Here is a 22,208-nt window from a genome sequence, read left to right as displayed (position 1 = left end):
AAATAATGCCATTTGCAGCAACATGGGCAGACCTTGAGACTATCATATTAAGTGAAGTAAGTCAGAAAGAGAAAGACAAATACCATACTTATACGTGGAATCTAAAAAATGGCACAAATGAACTTATCTACAAAACAAAATACACTCACAGATATAAAGAACAGACTTGTGCTTGCCAAGGGGTAGATGGGTAGGGAAGGGAAGGATTGGGAGATTGGGATTAGTAGATGCAAACTATTATATATAGCATGGATAAACAACAAGGTTCTACTATATAGCACAGGGAACTATATTCAATATCCTGTGATAAACAATAATGGAAAAGAATATGAAAAATAAAAAATATATATGTATATGTATATATGAGTCACTTTGCTATGCAGCAGAAATTAACACTACATTATAAATCAACTATACCTCAATAAAAATTTTTAAAAAGTTACAGTCTAGTGGAGTTCAAACAATTGACTATTTGCCAATGTATGAGGAAATGCATCTGTTAAAATATTTCAACAAATGGAGTGTAATTGGTTGAATGTCAGCTTTGTTTCTAACTATGATACTTACCAAGGCTTTCCAAAGTATAGGCTTTTTGCAAATAATTGTTTATATAATTGAGAACAGAACTGAAAATGCACACAAATTTTTTAGGACCAATGATGGACATATGCACACTGACATAGCTCTTTAGCACAAATAGGAACATTTTCATATATGTACCAAAATTTTCTCTAGTTTTCTTTATATTTTATCAGATTAACAACTGTTCAGAAGCAATTACATTTATACTGCTTAAAACACTGTAGAAGCCTTCCAACAGTAAATATCAATAAAAACAGAGTTTGCTTTCTTTAAAGGCTCAGCTTCTCCAAATCATAATGGCAACAAGAAACTGCCCTGGCAAGAACAATCATGACCATGTCTTGCAAATATTTTTAAAAAATTATGAAGCCTGCAAAACCTTTTGTGTACCTGGAAATATTTACTTATTCATCCTTACTTAACAGCGTAACCTCAGTTGCCTTTAATTTCCCCAAATGTCTTCTAAAGTCTTTCGAACCAGCATGCTGATCAGTGAAAATATGTTTTGAAATTTTATGGTGTCCAAAAGGCTGCCAAAAACAACAAAAAATGACTATACAAAGAAAAGGCATATTGAATCTGATTATTTAATTCTTCTTAGCTCCATTTCCATAACTTTGAATCTGATTCATGGATCAGAGGCTCTGTTTTGTTTCAAGGAGTCATACCGTTCCTAATTCAACAATGCTCTACAGTTTACGATTCCTCTTATATTCCTTCCTACACAGAGCAGACCTCACTGCCTTTTACAGAATAGGAAACTCAGATTTATTATGTATATCAAAAACAACAATGGCAATTCTGAATGGTTTGCTACCCTTTACAAAAGACAATTTAAAACTCTAAAACTAAGGAAAATCTACCATTAGTAATGCCATTTGATGATTAAATGAAAAAAAATTATATTTCTCAAAATCAATTCAAATCTTTGGAATCATATTAAACATGGCCAAAAATATGATATTTTATTCAAAAGCTTGCAATAGGCTCACTCAAGCTCAAAATCTACCTATTACATGGAGAAGTATTAGTGGACTCTGTAAAGCCAAATGTCCAAAAAGTGATGGGGGACTTCAGAAGGTGCTAAGAGTATAACTATGGTGACATGTGAGTTCAAGCCAACTAGAAGCAGGGACTGGGGGTAGGCAGGTTGGCTCTCTACTCACAGCATATTCTGTTACAGTGCTAGTAACTGGATCACTGTGCTTGCCATTCTGAAATGTCTCTTCTGCTTGTTAATACCACTGGCAATCAGACGTACTTTCTCCTTTGGAGCATCTCTCTACACCTCCTATGACAGGCACAGACCCTTTCCTACAACTTCTTTGCTGAGACAAGCAAGGATTAGAGGCTAGTACTTCCAGGGAGCACAAGATTGCTACCAGGGTATATATGCTTTATACACTTCTAAATTGTATGCATTCACCTACTTGTTTTGTCTTTTTTAGGGCCATACCCATGGCATGTGGAAGTTCCCAGGCTAGGGGTTGAATTGGGGCTATAGCCGCTGGCATATGCCACAGCAACACCAGATCCGAACTGTGCCTGTGACCTACACTACAGCTTATGGCAATGCCAGATCCTTAACCCACTGAGCGAAGCCAGGGATTGAACCTGTGTTCTCACGGATACTAGTCAGATTTGATTCCACTGAGCCACAATGCAAACTCCCATTTACCTGCATTTAATTATTTCCTCAGCAGGAGCCAACCACTAGGAGGCCTTTAATTCTCTCCCAAGTAGGACAACTTATTCCTTTGATGAATCACAATCTCTCAGTTCTTCCCTGTTACTCTTCTATACGTCTCACTCTCTATCCCCCTTTTTTTTTTTTTTTTTGTCTTTTTCTAGGGCCACTTCCTGCGGCATATGGAGGGTCCCAAGCTAGGGGTCTAATGGGAGCTGTAGCCACTGGCCTATGCCAAAGCCACAGCAACGTGGGATCTGAGCCATGTCTGAGACCTACACCATAGCTCACGGCAACACTGGATCCTTAACCTAAGGAGCGAGGCCAGGGATTGGACCTGCAACCTCATGGTTCCTAGTCAGAGGGACCATTAGGGCAATCTGTATAAATAAATGCTTTCCTAGAGAGAAAGGAAGAAAACTTCACATATACCAAAGATTTTAATCTATTTTTCATGTATCAATTAAGTGTACGAAACGGAAAACTAAATTTCCCTCTGGGCTATTTATTAGAAAAGAGAAATGTAAATTACATTTTAATTTCTTCTCATCATGCATCTTTCCCAGTATGGTAGTTAACATTTTATTAATGATCATGTTACCTGTGAATACACCACGTTTCCAGGTGCATAGGTATAGAATATATGGAGTTGCCTTATCAGGGTCTACAGTGATTTCTGGATTTCCCCACACCATTGGAAGATCTGAAGATACCTAGAAACGAGAATTCAAAAACAGAAATTAGGAGTTCCCATCATGGCTCAGTGGTTAACAAACCCAACTAGCAACCATGAGGTTGCGGGTTCAATCCCTGGCCTCGCTCAGTGGGTTAAGGATCTGGCGTTGCTGTGAGCTATGGTGTAGGTCACAGCCATGGCTTGGATCCCGCGTTGCTGTGGCTCTGGTGTAGGCCAGCAGCTACAGCTCCGATTTGACCCCTAGCCTGGGATCCTCCATATGCCGCGGGTGTGGCCCTAGCAAAGACGAAAAGACAAAAAGAAAAAAAAAAAAGAAAGAAAGAATGAAAAGCAAACCAGATACACAGTACATACAAGAAAAATCTGAGACCTATGAAAAATAGAACAAAAGAAATGATTCTACTAAAAGAACAATGTTTATTTTCTGTTGCTACTTGGAGCAAGATCACTGATGCTTAGAGAATCAGAGTATATTTCATAGAACACGCAGAATTTTATGCAATTTGATATACGAGACGAACCATTTCAATGAATTTCTACGTCAATATTAATGCAGAATATAAATATTAAAGCAGCATTTGATCACAACTCTGGTTGGCTAAATCCAACCTTAGTGGCTGCTTACATCTTGCTATCCCCCCATGGCACAGACAAACACTAATCTAATTTGTCCCTGTAGAGATCTGTTGTCTGAACAATTCACAGAAATCATACAGCATGTGGTCTTTTGTGACTAGTTTTTTTTTAACAGTGTATCATTTCTTTTCATTGATGATGGCCTTACATTGTCCGAAAACCCCATGTGTAGGTAGCCTTTCGTAAATTGATGGAAATTTAGAGTGTTTCCACTTTTGTCTACTATGAATAATGCCGCTATGAAAACATGTTTAAGTGTGTGAGTAGATACAGATTTTAATTTCTTATGGATATACATACAGGAGTGGAATTGCTGGGACATACAGTAATGGGACATTTAACCTTTTAAATTACGGCTTTCCAAAACTCTTTTCCAAAGTGGCTGTACCAGTGTGTTTCTACAGTGTTTGGTTATTAAATTAACCTGACAAAATGGCTATACCATTTTTCTTTCTCACCAACAATCCATGATGGCTCCCATTTCTCTATGTCTTCTCTCAAAGTTTCTATTTGTTATTCGATGACAGTCCTTTTAGTGAATGTGGAGTGGTATCTCATTGTGATTTTGATTTGCATTTTCCTAATGATTAATAATGCTGAGTATCTTTTCATGTGCTTATTGTTCATTTGCATATCCTTTTTGGGGAACCATCTACTCAAACTCTTCATACATTTGAAAAGCTGTTACCTGTCATTTTATTACTAAATTGTAAGTGATGTTTATATATTCTAGAAACAAGGCCTTTATAAGATATAGGGCGTGTAGATATTTTCTCTCGTTCTATGGGTTCTTTTTTCACTTTCTTCAAGGTATCATTTGAAGCACAAACATTTTAACCATGAAGTCCAATTTATGTATTGTTCTGTCACTTATGATTTTGGTGTCATATCTAAAAAAATTATTGCCTAACCCAAGGCCATGAAGATTTACCTGTAAGTTTTCTTCTCGGATTTTTACAGTTTTAGGTACTAAACCTCAGTTTATGATCTTTTTTGAACTTATTTTTACATATAAGTTAAGAGTTCAAATATATTTGTTTTGTATGTGACTATAGAGTTGTCTCAGCAGGATTCTTTTTTTAGGGCTGCACCTGTGGCATGTGAAAGTTCCCAGGCTAGGGGTCAAATCAGAACTGCAGCTGCTGGTCTACATCACAGCCACAGCAACACATGATCCAAGAAGCATCTGCGGCCTATGCCACAGCTTGCGGCAATGCCAGATCCTTAACCCACTGAGGAAGCCAGGGATCAAACCCTCATCCTCATAGACACTATGTTGGGTATCCAGAAATGACTGAATTTTGTATACTGATCTTATATCCAATAAATCTTCTGAACTCATTTATTAGTTTGGATAGGATATTTAGTGGATGATTTCTCCCTTTTCATTGTGCATGCCTTTATCTCTTGTTCTTAAGTAATTGCTATATCTAGTACCCTCCAGTAAAATGCTGAACAGAAGTGGCAAGAGTGGAAATCCTTGTCTTGTTCCTGACCATAGGGAAAGTCATTCAATATTTTATCATTAAGTATGATGTTAATTGTAGGATTTTCATGAGTGCCTTTTGGCACATTCCAAGCACTCATGGAATATTCTCCAGGACAGACCATGTTTTAGGACATAAAAGAAGCCTCAATAAATTTAAAAGTGCTGGAATCACACATGGTATGCTTCTGACAACAACAGAATTGAATTAAAAATCAAAAATGGTTCTTAACTTGATGAGCTACAATGGGAACTCTCTGTTCTTTTTATTTTTAATTGCTCAATGAATTTATTACATTTATAGTTGTACAATGATCTTCACAATCCAATTTTATAGACTTTCCATCCCACAACCCCAGTGTATCCCCCACCCCTCAAACTGTCTCCTTTGGAGATCATAAGTTTTTCAAAATCTGTGAGTCAGTATCTGTTCTGCAAAGTCTCTCCTTTTTTCAGATTCCACATGTCAGTGAAAGCATTTGATGTTGGTGTCTCATTGTCTGGCTGACTTCACTTAGCATAATAATTTCTAGGTTCATCCATGTTGCTAAAAATGCTGGTATTTTGTTCTCTTTAATGGCTGAGTAATCCACTGTGTATATGTACCACCTCTTCTTGATCCACTCCTCTGTCTCTGTTCTTTTTAGAAATCATGCTATGGATTACTTCTATTGAATTCAGTATAGTATAAATATAGGCATAGCTTTTAATGCCCTGGGAAACAAAAACTCATGTGCCTTGCTTCACTGTAATATTTATTTTATTACAGTAGTGTTCTAGAACCAGAACCAATTATCTCTTAGGTATGACTATAATTTGTCACAGGTCTCTTTACATGCCCCAAAGAGTCAATCTTTTATTCTTTGTCAAACACACTTCATGTGTGTTGTGGCACACTTTCAGCACTCAGATAGTTCAAAACAATTCTATCTTAGCCTTCATTTCCAGCCCGCACATCACCTCTCTGTTAGTCAGTCAGAGATGAAAAATCTGGCACTCTCTCAGGCCTTTCTTGGGCAAGTGTGCAACTCTGCACATGCATCTATTCTACTTTGTTCCCTAGGGATATGTCGGAGCTTTTAAAATCCTCTATGGACATCTCATTTCCCAGATCTTCCTTTCAAGTTTATGGCCAAACTCTAGCTGGCCACAATTGTTACTGTAGCTTCAGGCAACTACAATGTCAAACTGCTAAGTATTTTTGGCACATGTCCTGAGGATAGGGCCTCTCCATCAAAGGAATATCTGAGACAAGTCATAGGATAACAACCCCTTGCTCATGGGGTGGGATGTTTCTAGAGAGCTGTGAAAAAGGTCAAGTTGTGACAACATTCTGGGGATGGGAATTGTGAGAAGAACTAAACTCAATCCACCTCTTCCTTTATTCGCAATGTTGTGATTTTCATACCTACCGTGGTTGCAAGGCTGTGCAGGTGAGGAGAGGAAGATAGTAAGAGGCCAATTCAAAATGCCACAAAACCCTCGGCTCTTACCAAGATTCAGAGTTCTTCTTGAGTAAACACTCCTCAGACCATTTGAAGACTTTAATTTGAAGATTTGAAAATTTTCATTTTGACAATTTTGGTCATCGTTTTCATTATTTTTAAGGAGGAAGAGATTAATAAAACTTCTTGCTCCACCATTCTTGAAGTTCCAGGTCTGCTGGTATCCTTGGTCACTTCGATAAAACGCTATAGCATTTTACCCATATCTCAATTACATTCTCTGATTTTCTATTTTCTCCTTTCTATTAGGGAATACTCAACTTTCTATTGCAAACTAGTCTTGAAACAATGAGATGAAATATATGTCAAAAGGTTTTTTTAAAAGCATCGTAGGAATGAATAATAGCAGCAATGAAAAACAGAACAAGGAAAAGATATAAAAAGTATATAATGAGGTGGATTAGTTAGCAGATTGTCAAAGTGGAGGTGTACAGCAAGCAGTTGAAAATGAGGGCATAGAGTGAAAACATCCTGAGTAAAAGTATGGATTTGGCATTTATATCCAGATGAAAGTTTAAAGCCAAGAAACTGTCAAGTGGGATGCTGTATGGACCTAAGAATGCTTTAGAAGGTGGAAACTTGATGAGAAATGAGAAGGTTATAGGAGTAAAAGGATCGCATAAGTAGCAATCAAGAAATGGCAGGGAAAATAAGAATACAGGGTGATATAAAATAAAGGGTGAAGAATGTTAAGAAGGCAGATAGACAGTACCAAATACTATAGGAGTTTTGAGACAGATAACTTGGCAAAAGAACTTGGTCAAAAGTCATGGGTGATCTTTGTGGCAGCGGTTTCAACAGAGTAAATGAGCTGTAAGTGGATCAACATGAAATAAAAAATGATCATGTAAATATTGTTTTTTCAAGAATTTTAGCAATCATCAAAAAGAAAGAGGATAAGTGAGGAGTATTGCTGGAGAGAAGTTTTATCTTATAACAGAAAATTTTTGAGAATTTTTATATATTAAGAAAAATAATCCAGTGATGAGGAAGGTTCTAAAGAGAAAGAAAGGGCAGTTGGGAAATAATGTGAATCAGCCTTGAGTGCACAGAGGCCAACTTCATTTTACACATCAGAGAATGAAGATGGAGAATCAGAGACATTTCAGTGGTCTCAAAGCAAGCACAAGATGAAACCTGACACTACAAAGCAAAGATTTTCAGTCTAGCCTTTTCCTTTAGCAGCATCTCAGTTGATTCTCAATAGAATTTCCATTTAAATACCAGCAATAAACTAAATATTATGAATAAAAGAAAGGGCATATTGGTAATACTCATTAGTATATGTTGATTGAAAATAATAGTGATTTTCAAATTAGGAAAAGAGACAAAAAAAAAAAAAAAAGGAGTTCTCATCATGGAGCAGTGGCTAACGAATCCAACTAGGAACCGTGAGGTTGTGGGTTCGATCCTTGGCCTTGATCAGTGGTTAAGGATCCAGCATTGCCGTGAGCTGCGGTGTAGGCTGCAGATGTGGTTTGGATCCCGTGTTGCCGTGGCTCTGGTATAGGCTGGCGGCTACACCTCCGATTAGACCCCTAGCCTGGGAACCTCCATATGCCATGGGAGCAGCCCTAGAAAAGGCAAAAAGACAAAAAGACAAAAAAAAAAAAAAAATTAAGAAAGGTGATAATCATAATATCTCTAGGAACAAATATTTTTAGGTCTTAAATATGTTTATGTTCTTTTCTGATTATTGGCACTACTTAGATATAGAAGAACTAGAATACATGAATAGTATTATTAATATTTTAATGAAATAATATTTAATTAATTTAATATGTAATATCTTTTGGGGGGGGGCTTTGTGTCTTTTCAGGGCCGCACCCGCAGCATATGGAGGTTCCCAGGCTAGCGGTTGAATCGGAGCTATAGCTTCCGGCCTACACCAGAGCCACAGCAATGCCAGATCCGAGCCACATCTGTGACCTACATTACAGCTCACTGCAATGCCGGATCCTTAACCCACTGAGCAAGGCCGAGCATTAAACCCACAATCTCATGGTTCCTAGTTGGGTTTGTTTCTGCTGCGCCATGATGGGAACTCCTAATTTAATATGTAATATCTTTAACTACAGAAAGGGTCTCACTGAAAATTTACACTCTAGAAGTAAAATTAATCAGATTCTTCAGTTTTATTTTTGTATTGAAATAATAGCAATATAGACTATTATTTCTTGTGAAAATAATTCTGTTATGAATAGAACTGTACTTCTACATTAATTGGAAAAAATATAGCTAACATAGCATAATTATTATTTTTAAAGGCCTACACTTTAAAAAAATGCATTCATTCCGAAGAGTAAAATTTAAAATACCTATAGACATCACCTCTGTCCTAACAACAAAATGAAATATCCAATATTAAAAAATTATAAATTTTGAGTAGATAAGATTAAGATGGTAGAGTAGAACAACTGGAGCTTACCTTCACTCATAAAAGCAAACAAAATTACAAACAACTGCTGAACAATCTTCAACAAAATAGACTGGAAACTGTCAAAAAAGATATCCGACTCCAGAAGACAAAGAGGAGGCCATACTGAGAGAGTGGAAGGGGCGATTGTGCGATATAAATGACCCCTTGCCTGCCAGGTAGGAGGCCCACAGACTGGAAAGTAACTATATCACAGAGGCTCACCCATGGGAGTGAGAGTTCCAAGCCCCACATAAGGTCCCCATGCCTAAGGATCTGGCACTGAGAGGAAGAGCACATGGAGCACTTGGCATTTAGGGCCAGATGGGCTTGGGCAAAGGAGCTCCACAGAACTGGGGGAAATGGAGACTCCATTCTTGAAAGGCACACACAGGATTTCACATGCACTGGGTCCCATAGGAATCTGTCAGACTTGCCTGTGGTTCTTGGAGGATCACCTAGGAAAAAAGGCAGTGATTGTGGCTAATTGTGGGGGAAGGACATTAGAGACAAAGTTCTCAGTAATAATCATCAGTGTGAAAACCTCTAGAGGTGGCCATTATGGAAAAACATGGCCACAACCATCAGGACTGAGGAGCCCCAGGCCAAACAAGAAACCAGGTGTGAACAAAGCACCACCCATCAGCAAACAGGTTGCCTAAAGACACTGCCCCCCTATGCGCCCAGCATACAGGCACCTCTGATCTCACCCAGAGACAAAGGCCCACCCACCAAAGGGATAGGAATCAGCTCCATTTACCAGTGGGCAGGCAACAGTCCCTCCCATCAGGTAGCCTGCAGCAAGCCCCCATACCACCTTCAGTCACAAAGGGAGCAGACATCAGAATCAAGAGAAGCTACAAATTAATTATCTGCTAAAAGCAGATTACACTAAAAATCTATTAAAAAAAAATGAAAAGGCAGAAATGTACGACTCAGATAAAGGAAAAAGAAAAAACCCAGAAAAATAGCTAACTGATCATGAGATTACCAACTTCCATGAAAGACTTTAGACAAATGCTAGTAAAGATGATCCAAGATTTTTTTAAATAAACTGAGGGCAAAGACTGATAAATTAAAAGAAACATTGAGCAAAGAAATAGATGATTTAAGGATTAAGCACGCAGAGATGCAAAATTCAATAAATGAATTAAAAAATTCACTAGCAGGAATGAACAGCAGAATACAGGAAGCAGAAGAACAAGTAAGTGAGGCAGAAGACAGATTAGTGGAAATCACTGATGCGAAGCAGAAAAGAGAAAAAAGACTGAGAAGAAATGAGGAGTCTTAGAAAATACTGGGACAATATTAAATGCACCAACATCCATATTATAGTGGTACCAGAAAGAGAAGAGAGAGAGACGGCCAGAGAAAAGAGTTGAAGAGATAATAGCCAAAAAATTCCCTCACATGAGAAAGGAGTCACTCACTCAAATCAGGAAGCACAATGAGTAACAAAAGAAATAAACCCAAGGAGGAACACCCCGAGATACATATTAATCAAACTGACTAAAATTAAAGAGAAAATACTGAAAGCACCTAGGGAAAAGAAACAAATAACATACAAAGGGACCCCAATGAAGTTATCAGCTGATTTTTCAGCAGAAACTCTGCAGGCCAGAAAGGAGTAGCACCATATATTTTAAGTGAGGCATGTAAAAAACTTCCAACCAGGATTACTCTACCCAGCAAGGCTCTCATTCCGATTTGAAGGAAAAATCAAAGGCTTTACAGACAAGCAAAATCTAAGAGAATTCAGCACCACTAAACCAGCTTTACAACAAATACTAAAGAAACTTCTCTAGGTGGGGGAAAAAAAAGGACACAGCAAAAAAAAAAAAAAAAATATCACAAATGACAAGGCTCACAGGGAAAGGCATACGTACAGCAAAGGTATGAAATCATCCACACACAAATATGCTACCACACCCAGAAATCATGAGAAGAGGAGGGTACAAATGCAGGATAATGGAGATGTACTTGCAATTAAGAGACCAACAACTTAAAACAATCTTGTATATATAGAGACTCCTATATCAAAACTTCATGGTAACTGCAAACCAAAAATCTACAATAGATATACACACAAATAAGAAAAAGCAATCCAAACACAACACTAAAGATAGTCACCAACTGCAAGAGAAGGGAACAAAACAAGAAGGGGAGAATAAAGACCAACCAAAACAAATCCAAAGTAATTAATCAAATGGCAATAAGAACATACATATCAATAATTACCTTCAATGTGAATGGACTAAACGCCCCAACCAAAAGACATACACTGGCTGAATGGATACAAAAACAAGATCCATATATATGCTGTCTTCAAGACACCCACTTCACTTCTAGGGACACACATGAAATGAAAATGAAAGGATGGAAGAAAATATTCCATGTAAAAAGGTAATCAAAAGAAAGCTGCAGTAGCAATGCTCATATCAGACAAAACAGACCTTAAAATAAAGAATGCTATAAGAGACAAAGAAGGAAATTATATAATGATCAAAGGATCAATCGCAGAAGAAGATATAACAACTGTAAATATATATGCACCCAACGTAGGATCATCTCAATATATAAGGCAACTGCTAACAACCTTAACAAGAAAAATTGAAAATAACACAATAATAGTAGGGGAATTTAACACCCCACTTACAGCAATGGAGAGATCATCCAGACAAAAAATTAACAAGAAAATGTAGGCCTTACATTATGCATTAAACCAGATGGACCTAATAGATACTTAGAGAACATTATACCAAAAGCAGCGGAACACACATTCTTCTCAAGAGCACACAGAACATTCTTCAGGATAGATTACATTCTGGGCCAGATATCAAGTCTTAGTGAAATTACAAAAATTGAAATCATATCAAGCATCTTTTCCAACACATCACTATATGACCAGAAATCAACAAGAAAAAAACTGCAGAAACACAAATACATGGAGACTAAACAACATGCTACTAAATAAACACTGGATCACTGAAAAAAAATCAAAGAGGAAATTAAAAAATACCTAGAAGCAAATGATAACAAAGAAACAACAATCCAAAACCTATGGGGGGAATTCCCTTCATGGCTCGGCAGAAACAAATCTGACTAGCATCCATAAGGATGTAGGTTCGATCCCTGGCCTCACTCAGTGGGTTAAGGATCTGGCGTTGCCATGATCTGTGGTGTAGGTCGCAGGCGCAGCTTGGATCTGGTGCTGCTGTGGTTGTGGTGTAGGCCAGTGGCTACAGCTCCAATTTAACCCCTAGCATGGGAAGCTCCATATGCCATGGGAGTGGCCCTATAAAGAAAAAAAAAAAAAAAAAGGCACCTACGGAATACAGCAAAAGCAGTTCTAGGAGGGAAGTTTACAGCAAATACAAGCTTACTTCAGGAAACAAGATAAAGCTCATATAAACAACATAAATTTACACCTAAACAACTAGAGAGAGAAGAACAGACAAAACCCAAAGTTAGCAGAAGGAAAGAAATCATAAATATCAGAGCAGAAATAAATGCAATAGAAATGATGAAAACCATAGAAAAGATCAATGAAACTAAAAGTTGGTTCTTTGAAATGATCAACAAGATTGATAAACTCTTAACCAGACTCATCAAGAAAAAAACAAGAGAGGACTCAAATCAATAAAATCTGAAATGAAACATAAGTTACAGGGGACATCACAGAAATACAAAGGATCATAAAAGACTACTACAAGCAACTCTATGTCAATAAAAAGGACAGCCTAGAAGAAATGGACAAATTCTTAGAAAAGTACAATCTTCCAAGACTAAACCAAGATGAAATAGAAAAGATGAACAAACCAATCACAAGTACTGAAATCGAAACTGTGATTAAAAAACTTCCAACAGGAGTTCCCATTGTGGCACAGTGGTAACAAACCTGACTAGTATGCATGAGGACACGGGTTCAATACCTGGCCTCACTCAGTGGGTTAAGGATCCAGCATTGCTGTGAGCTGTGGTGTAGGTTGCAGATGTGGCTCAGATCTGGTGTTGCTGTGGCTGTGGTATAGGCTAGCAGCTGCAGCTCTGATTCAACCCCTAGCCTGGGAACTTCCATATGCCATGGGTATGGCCCTAAAAAAGAAAAAAAATTAAAAGGCCAAAAAAACACACTTCCAACAAACAAAGGTCCAGGACCAGAAGGCCTCACAGTCGAGCTCTATCAAAAATTTAGAGAAGAGTTAACACCTATCCTTCGGAAACTATTCCAAAAACAGCAGAGGAAGGAACACTCCAAAACCAATTTTATGAGGCCACCATCACCCTGATACCAAAACCAGACAAAGATATCACAGAAAAATAAAATTACAGGCCAATCTCACTGATAAAATTAGGTGCAAAAATCCTCAATAAAATACTAGCAAACAGAATCCAGTAATATATTAAAAGGATTGTACACTATGATCGAATGGGATTATTTATCCCAGGGATGTAGGGATTTTTCAATATCCACAAATCAATCAGTGTGCTACACCACATTAACAAACTGAAGAATAAAAACCACATGATCCTCTCAATAGGTGCAGACAGAAAAAGCTTTCGACAAAATCTAAAAACCCACTGCTGATAAAAATCCTCCAGAAAGTGAGCATAGAGGGAACCTACCTCAACATAATAAAGGCCATATATGACAAACCCACAGCTAACATCACTCTCAATGGTGAAAAACTAAAAGAATTCCCACTAAGATCAGGAATAGGACAAGGCTGTCTGCTCATGCCACTACTATTCAACATAGTTGGGGATGGCCTAACCATGGCAATCAGAGAGAAAAAGAAATAAAATGAATCCAAATTGGAAAAGAATAAATAAAACTATCACTGTTTGCAAATTACATAATACTATACCTAGAAAATCCTTAAGACACTACCAGAAGACTGTTAGAGCTCATTGGTTAATTTGGTAAAGTCACAAGATACAAAATTAATACACAGAAATTGACTGCATTTCTATATACTAATAATGAAATATCAGAAAGAGAAATTAGGGAAACAATCCCATTTACCATCACATCAAAAAGAATAAAATACTTAGGAATAAACTTACCTAAAAAGGCATGGCTAAAGAAGCTGTAGTACATATGCACAATGGAATATTACTCAGCCATAACAAATAATGAAATAATGAAATTTGTAGCAACATGGATGGACCTAGAAATTATCATACTAGGTGAAGTTAGTCAGACAGGAGACATAAACGCCATAGGCTATCATTTACATGTGGAATCTAAAAAAGGATACAATGAACTTATTTGCAGGACAGAAACTGACTCACCGACTTTGAAAAATTTACAGTTACAAAAGGAGACATGTGGGAGCGGGAGGGATGGGCTGAGGTTTTGGTATAGAAATATTGTAAAATGGGATTGTGATTATGGTTATACAACTATAAATAAAATTCACTGGATTTTTTTAAAATTACAGATTTTTTTCTTTAATCTGCTTTTATCAAACTCTTGAGAGGATTCTTTGCTCACCAGTAAATTCTGGAAGAGGAAAGGGAGTGGTGGAAAAACAATTTTTTTCCCTTATTTATAGCAAATCCAAATGGTCATGATTTTTTTTTCCTTTTCTTTCTTTCCTTCTTTCCCTCTTTCCTTCCATTTGAAATGCCACCCATTATGTTTTTATCTGTTCATTAAATCTTCCTTGAAATACATCTATTATATGCATGATATGATTTATGCTAGATACAAAAGTGTGCATAAGAGAGGTATGCTCCTTTTCTCACTTTAAAATCTGGTGGAGAAAACAAACAGATAATAGGAATATGATACAGTGTACATGATGGTGGGACAGGTTAAAAAAAAATGCTGTCAAAGTGCATGAATGGCGCTTAATCCAGGTTTATGGGGACCTAGAAGGATTCTTGGAAAAGCAGCATCTAAAACTTGCCCTAAAGATGAAAAGATAGGGAGTTGGATAGAGATTTCAGACAGTAGCTAAAGTAGTATACAATGGCTTAAGTATGGCTGGAGCCAGCACATGCAAGAGATGAAGCTGAGCACATAGACTTTTTTCATTTCTCTTTTTTATTTTTGGCTGCCCATGGCAGATGGAGTTCCCAGGACAGGGATCAGATCCAAGCCACAGTCACAATCTAAGCCACAGTTGTGGCAATGATGGATTCTTAACCCACTGTACTGGGCCAGGGAATGAACCCATGTCCCAGTGCTCCAGAGACACTGTCGATCCTGTTGCGCCACAGCAGAAACTCCTGAGCATATAGGCTTTTAAAGGATTTGAAAGCCACTTCAAGGAGCATGGACTCGCTCCTGAAGGCAAGAGATGACACTAAAGAGTTTTAGCAAGGAAGTGAGATGATGAGATTTTCATTCACAGTATTCACTCCATTTGCAATCCAGTAAGGAAAGACGATGAAAATCAAAGTACCTGTCTTTCAAGATTACCCAAAAATGCAGAGGACAAACCACAGAATTTCCAAACTTCAGCAGTTTGCTCTAAAACTGGACTCAGGCATCTATGATGGATAGGTATTTGAAGATTCTCTGAGTTATATGTTATGATCTACTGAGTACACAACAATTTTTGGATAAATAGGGGAGTGGGGAGCAGAAAAAATTCTTTTGATATTTGCTTAAACCAATCAAGTGAGAAGAGCCAAGTACAAAACCTCATAAAAATAAAGATACAAATAATTATGCACTTCTTCACATTCCCACTATTATTCACACTGGTAAACAAGAGGACACACTTTTGAAATTTTGTGCCTACAAATATCACATTACAACCTTAAAAGTTGTTTAAAAGTTTTTTTGAAAATATCTCTCATTATCATGTGCAATTTCTTCTAGAGAAAATACACGATTCAAGTAAATTTTAATATTTTATGGTTATGATTATATACTAATACTTAGATACTAAGATTTTTTGCTGCTAATTCAACTTTATAATTGAAATGACATTTGAAAGCTGTTAGACTAAAAGAAGGAAAATTCTAACCACCTCCTTATGCAACATTGCTTCACCTAGTTAGGTAAAATTAAATATTTTAAAATATTCATGTAATTCAATATACTCCCTCAGAAAACACTTTAATAACAAAGAAAAAAATCTTACCTTATATGTTAGGATGTCCATTGAATAATTAGGCACAGTTATGGATTTATTTGTTATCTCCCCCACTTGACAGTCTATAATGATGTGTTCCAAGGCCACGGGTTTTTTTCCAATCCCTGTTATGTCAAAGACATGCTCCATACCATCTGCTTCATTTTGTAGAATAAGTTTGCCCTGTAACAAATCAGTGAAATTTCAGCTCCATAGGAGTCATAGTTGAATGCCAAACAACCTCCTCTATCCCATTAATTAATCTTTGAATCTGATTAATAAAATAAGCTTTCAAGGAGGTGTTAGCAATTGACTTTTCCAGTTTATATATAAATACTTCTACTGAACGAATAAAGATGAATTTCCTGTGAAAAGTCCTTTATGTCTTTTTACTTTCTCTAAGTGAGAGTTTAAAAGGCATTCTCATACATAGCACTTATATACCTGTTTACCTCCTTGTCGAAGAAATATGACTTAAGAAATTATTTTCTAAAGTACAAACTTCCTTACTAAATAAAAAGCAACTATTTTACTTTGTTAAATATATTATATAAAAATATTCTAAACATAAGTACTGACAGCCTATGATATGGTGACTTTCAGAATATTTATTCCTCAAGTTAAAACATTTATTATAGTTTTAAACAGAGTAAACACTAATGATCAAATTTATGGAAAATACAACTTCTCTGCAAGAAATTTATCAGAAGTTATATAGGTTAATATCACACATTGGCTTATTGATATATTTATCCTGGGGGGGGAAATCAATGAGTTCATACCATAATTTCACATTCCAAAATAGGTCTGAATGTGAGAGGATAATTCACAGTTTCACCTGGTCCAACATGTAAAACAGGAGGTCCATAAAACCATTCTCCTTCTATAGTAACTTGACATTTCCATTCCTTGTTTGTTGTATTATTCTAAAGCATGAAAATAAAGACAGAAAAGTATCAGAGGGACAGAAAAATATCAGTCTAGGAAATTCAAAATTCCTTACAGTTATATTATCTTCATCTATGCTATGATCACTCACTAGTAACCAAGCTGTAGCCAGTCACGGTTATTAGCGCCTATGAATCCATCTTAATCAAGTGACTTTGGAGCAGAGTAGTATGAGAGACCATGACTCTGCTTGGTGGAGTCATGAGGCAGTCAAAAGAGTAGGAATGTGATGGTAGATAAAGGATGCTAGAGTTAATTTTTTAAGCAAAGAGATCCAGCACAAGTGATTAATCAGATGAGTAATATGATAACATTTATATTCAGGAGTAAAACTGTGACATCACTATGGAGAAACAAATGCCAGCACATAATGCAATTAGGAATTGGTAGTAGTTTAGACGAGAGGTTTGAAGGACTTTAACTGAGACAGTACCAAAAAAAAATTTTTTTTTTGTACTTACTATTGGAATATTTTGGGTAAGGGCTTGAAATGCTGGTGTTTCAAAATCAAATCTTGCATCTGGATAGTCTTCATCCACTACACCTTCAATGCAATAGACACGCACATCATACTTTGATGTCAACAAAATTTTACAAGGGTAGCGTCCAGGATTGATAGGAACAAACTGTAAAGGAACTGGAACAGATCCATCTGCAGCTATCAAAATAATTTTAAAAAAATGGTTTAATGATTTTTAATGGTATGAATCTTAAAATTCATTTTGGGATAATGTGATATTTAATATTATTACATTTAATTATATTCTGTAACCTGGAAGAGACTAGGTTATAACCAAGTAACACACTACCCCTACATCTCCTGGGCATTACAAGCAAGTTTATTTTTTTTTAAATCAACGACAGAATATATCTGCATAGGTCAGAGGAAGGTCTGTTCCATAAAGCCACTGAGGGACCCATACTGTGAAAGATACCACTTTCTTCCAGCTGCTCCATTAGGAACACCTCTCCTCCTTAGTTTACAGGTGAAGGGGAGAAGCATAGCTAAAAGTTTGCTCAAGGGCTTTTGGGTGCTCAGCCCCAAAATAACAGACATTACACTTAATTGGTCAGAACCAACCACATGGTTCCATCTCAGCCCACATGGGATGCAAACTGAGAGATATAGGGAATATTTAGTAAGCATTACTGTCTGCCACATTTCTATGACATAAAGGTATACCTTTTTCTGCCCCATGGCGATCAAAATAATTTGTAACTTGACCAGCAGATAGAAATGATTTTTTCATAGTTAATAACCAAGGGAAGCCAAAAGAGGCATGTCCAATGAATACTTCTCATATCACATTGTTACACCATTTACCTTAAGTTAACAGCTAATATCATTTCATATGATGGGAAGGCTATCTAAGTGGGTCCTTCCCTTTCAAGCAACACTGCTTTTTCTCTGAAGGTTGCCATTTTCCTATTCTCCATGAAATGAAGAAAGTCTCTCAGCCCTAAAGCAAGAAGTAGTATAAGAATATAACACAAGTTTCACTGCTAAAGCCAAAGCATTTAAGCAATCGATGAGAAACAAGTGATAAATGTTTAGAAGCCTAATTCTGTACAATTCTCTGAAACTAAGAAAGCAAATCAAGCTTATCGACCAATGGACCAACAAGTATCATGGTATTAATTGGCTATCATTTTGTTGTTGTTGTTGTTGTGTCCGCCACATGTGTAAGTTCCTGGGTCAGGAATGGAATTTGAGCCACTGCAATGGCAATGCTGAGTCCTAAACTGCTAGGCCACAGAGAAGTCCAAACTGGCTACGGTTTTAATTCACTCACATTTAACACTTTAAATGTTAAAAACGGCAAAGCTGTTTTCAAATACACTGAAGCCCGTATGTCAAGAAAACTAGTCATTCTTGCAAAAATATTAACTGCTTTAAATTATTTTAAAAACACAGTGAGGATGTATATACGTGTGTTATATGTTGTGTTATATATTATAAATATATCCATTATATATTACATAGAATATGTTATATTTTGGATATTTCTATATGTCATATTCATATATATTGTTAAATTTATAAATATTATATATTAAAAAGCACTGACAGTGACTCACACTTGAAATCTATATTATATCTAACCAAAGTCCAAGATTCTCAGCTGGTCTAAGGAGGAAACAAAGGTTGTCAGAATGTTATTTTTATTTCACACTATTTAAGTACAAATCTAAATTTAGAATAAAAATTTTTTCTTGTCAAAAGGGACTCTAGATATCTTTTATCATCTGTTGTTTATTGATTATTTTCATTCTGAGAGGAGTATCTGAATTGTGACATCATTAGAACAAACCAGGTGAGATAATTACTTGCTTAAAACTTGTTGCTTTATTATCAGAAAGGAAGAAACTACCTTTTTCTCTTCCATGAACTGAGATGAAAATATATTAGGAATTCAAATAAAATTACACTGCTTGGAATACAAAATTTAAGCAACTCAATAGTAATTATTTTTTTCAACAAAGATAAAAAATTAGATATTTAATAGTAAACAATATTTGAAATATAATAAGCTTGAAAATAAAGCTTCTATCGCTTTATGTTATACACTATGTACTTTTCCCTAAAAGTATTCATTTCCTATTGATACTGAGTCTGAAAGTGAAATCCAAGGACATTCTTAAGTGTACACTTTCCAACTCATGAAATGTTCACGAGCAAACACCTTAAGGAATATGTAGTGCCAGCTCCCCTCCCCTAAAACTCTAAGAAGAAATCCATCCTGATGGAATGATTCATGGATATGAGGATTATATTTTTGAAGATATATTGACAAAATGTGTTTCTTTTTCTTAAACACCTGAAATAATTAATTCATGCAAGAAAAATAAGTAGGAATATTGTATTATCCACAAGAAGCCACTTCTGGATTAACGTATTCATCAGCCAGTATTCACATGCCCTTGGATGTAAAATAGCAGAGGTAGAGACTATTTTCATATTTAGAAATGGAGAAATTTCCCTGGCCACACTGTGCCACCATAATATCATTCTCTTTTCAGGACATGTTTTCTCAAAGTCTGCTCCTCTGCACTGCAGCAGATGTCCACACCCTGCCAGGTCCCCTTGGCATTTAAATCCTCCCCCAAGGCCAATGGCTTTATGGAAAACAATTCCTTTCTCCTTGAGCGTTTCCTCTGGTCACAGGAAGGTGCTTATCACTTGCATGGATCAGGCCAGAAGTGACAGTTAACGCCTGTAGTTGTAGTCCACAATAAATAATGTATCCAAATGGTGGAAAAATAACCCAGCTTCTTTATGTTTTGGTTGGAATAACTCTGAGGTGAATTTTATACCAACTCATAAAGATCCCCAGAGCAACTGAGCCCAAATTGTTCACAGTGGCAACTGTTCATGGACACTCCCTGAATTGGCTTCCCTTTGCTGTCTCTCACTCACACTCCTACCTACAGTTCCTGAGATCACCTTTCAAACTCTTTCTCTCAAAACCTGGTCTCAGGGTCTGTTGTTGCAGATCCCCACCCTAACAAATCCTCTCAGACCAAGGAAAGAGGGCTTGCTGTCCTAAGCCTCATGTTTTCTAGAGACTTACTCTGAATCTCCTCTGTCACTGTCTCTCTGCACATGCAAGGAGTACATGGGCCCACTGGGACAGACCTATGTGGAACCCAGCCCCATCTATGTTCCAAGTTCATGGGATGCCGTAATTCACAATCCAAAATGCTATAATCCCATTACCAGTGCCTGTACAGGATTCTTCCCTATAATCAGTCCTCTTGTTGGAAAACCCCTAGAAAAACTAGGAGGTGGCTACTAAGGGGAAGATGTAAATTAAGATTAATTATGTGGGTTGAGGTACAGATTTGCACACAAGACCTCTTATGATACATACTAGGAGTTGAAGGAAGAGAATGAGGTGGGCACATGCCCAGGGGCAGCTATCCTGTGATGTCATGTTCTAGTGCAAAATTCTAAGAAGCCCAAGAATTCTAAATTCAGACTTAGTCATCTAGGTTGGTATAAACTTCTATTTGTCAAGGTGAAATGAGAGACCATATTCTATTTAAAAATTTGATAGTTTACCACTTTCAAACTTAGATATATGATATGTGGGCTTCCATTTATACTTTTAACTTGGGCATCACAAATATTAGGGACAATTTGGACCTGTTCCTTCCATCCTTACTCTACTAGATGTAGCACACCTGAAGCCTTATTTTTTATAGGTGATCCTAGTGACTGTGGAATCTGCAAGGGTTCCAGAATTAAAGATAATGAAATATATCTAAATTTACCAGATTATAGTTACTAAGAAGATAAAGAAACATAAAGAGTGAAACTCTCTAATGAATAAATATTTTCTTTTATATAATAATAGCTACTGGAAGAATGGGTATGATCTAAAGTTTTCAAAATAACCCACAAAAATGGGCATTCAAGGATACATGACCTAGCAATCCCACTCCTGGGCGTATATCCAGAGAAAACTCTTAATTCGAAAAGATACATGCACCTTAATGTTAATAGCAGCAATATTTACAACAGCCAAGATATGCGAGCAATCTAAATGTCTACTGACAGATGAATGGATAAAGAAGATGTGGTGTGTGTGTGTGTATATATATATATATATATATATATAATGGAATATTACTCTGCCATAGAAAAGAATGAAATAATGCCATTTGCAGCAACATGGATGAACACACAGAGATCATCATACCAAGGGAAGTTAAGTCAGGAAGAGAAAGACAAATATCATAGGATATCACTTGTATGTGCAATCTACAAAATGATACAAATTAACTTATTTACAAAACATAAACAGGCTCACAGGCATAAAAAACAAACTTACGGTTACCAGAGGGGAAAGGGGTAGGGAAAGGATAAATTAGGAGTTTGAGATTAGCAGACCCAAAGCACTATATATAAAACAGATAAACAGCAAGCACTTACTGTATAGTACTGGGAATTATATTCCATATCCTGTAATAAATTATAATGAAAAAGAATATATATACATATATACATATAACTGAATCACTCTGCTGTACACCAGAAACTAAAAAAGCATTGTAAATAAACGATATTTTAATTAAAAAAACAAAGCAGGAATTCCCGTCGTGGCTCAGCAGTAATGATTCTGACTAGTATCCATGACAATGTGGGTTCAATTCCTG

General features: G+C 36.6%; 1 protein-coding gene across 1 annotated transcript in view; it reads right to left on the bottom strand.

Moving 5' to 3' along the window:
• The window catches only part of CFAP47 (cilia and flagella associated protein 47), a 560,199-nt gene that overhangs the window by 147,455 nt on the left and 390,536 nt on the right, over positions 1 to 22,208 (bottom strand). The window contains exons 55-58 of the mRNA XM_021080094.2: positions 17,510 to 17,706; positions 16,883 to 17,026; positions 16,110 to 16,283; positions 2,871 to 2,982 (exon numbers count right to left, since the gene is read on the bottom strand). Of these exons, the coding sequence (XP_020935753.2) occupies positions 2,871 to 2,982; positions 16,110 to 16,283; positions 16,883 to 17,026; positions 17,510 to 17,706 (627 nt within the window). The remainder of the gene's footprint in view (positions 1 to 2,870; positions 2,983 to 16,109; positions 16,284 to 16,882; positions 17,027 to 17,509; positions 17,707 to 22,208) is intronic.

Source organism: Sus scrofa, chromosome X (assembly GCF_054392235.1).
Source record: "Sus scrofa isolate SSC_HxYL_T2T_F1_AM1 chromosome X, Sscrofa_HxYL_maternal_Yorkshire_Landrace_v2.0, whole genome shotgun sequence".
Classification (NCBI taxonomy): domain Eukaryota; kingdom Metazoa; phylum Chordata; class Mammalia; order Artiodactyla; family Suidae; genus Sus; species Sus scrofa.
Note: the sequence above shows the minus strand (reverse complement) of the source record. Positions and strands in the feature narration are given on the sequence as shown.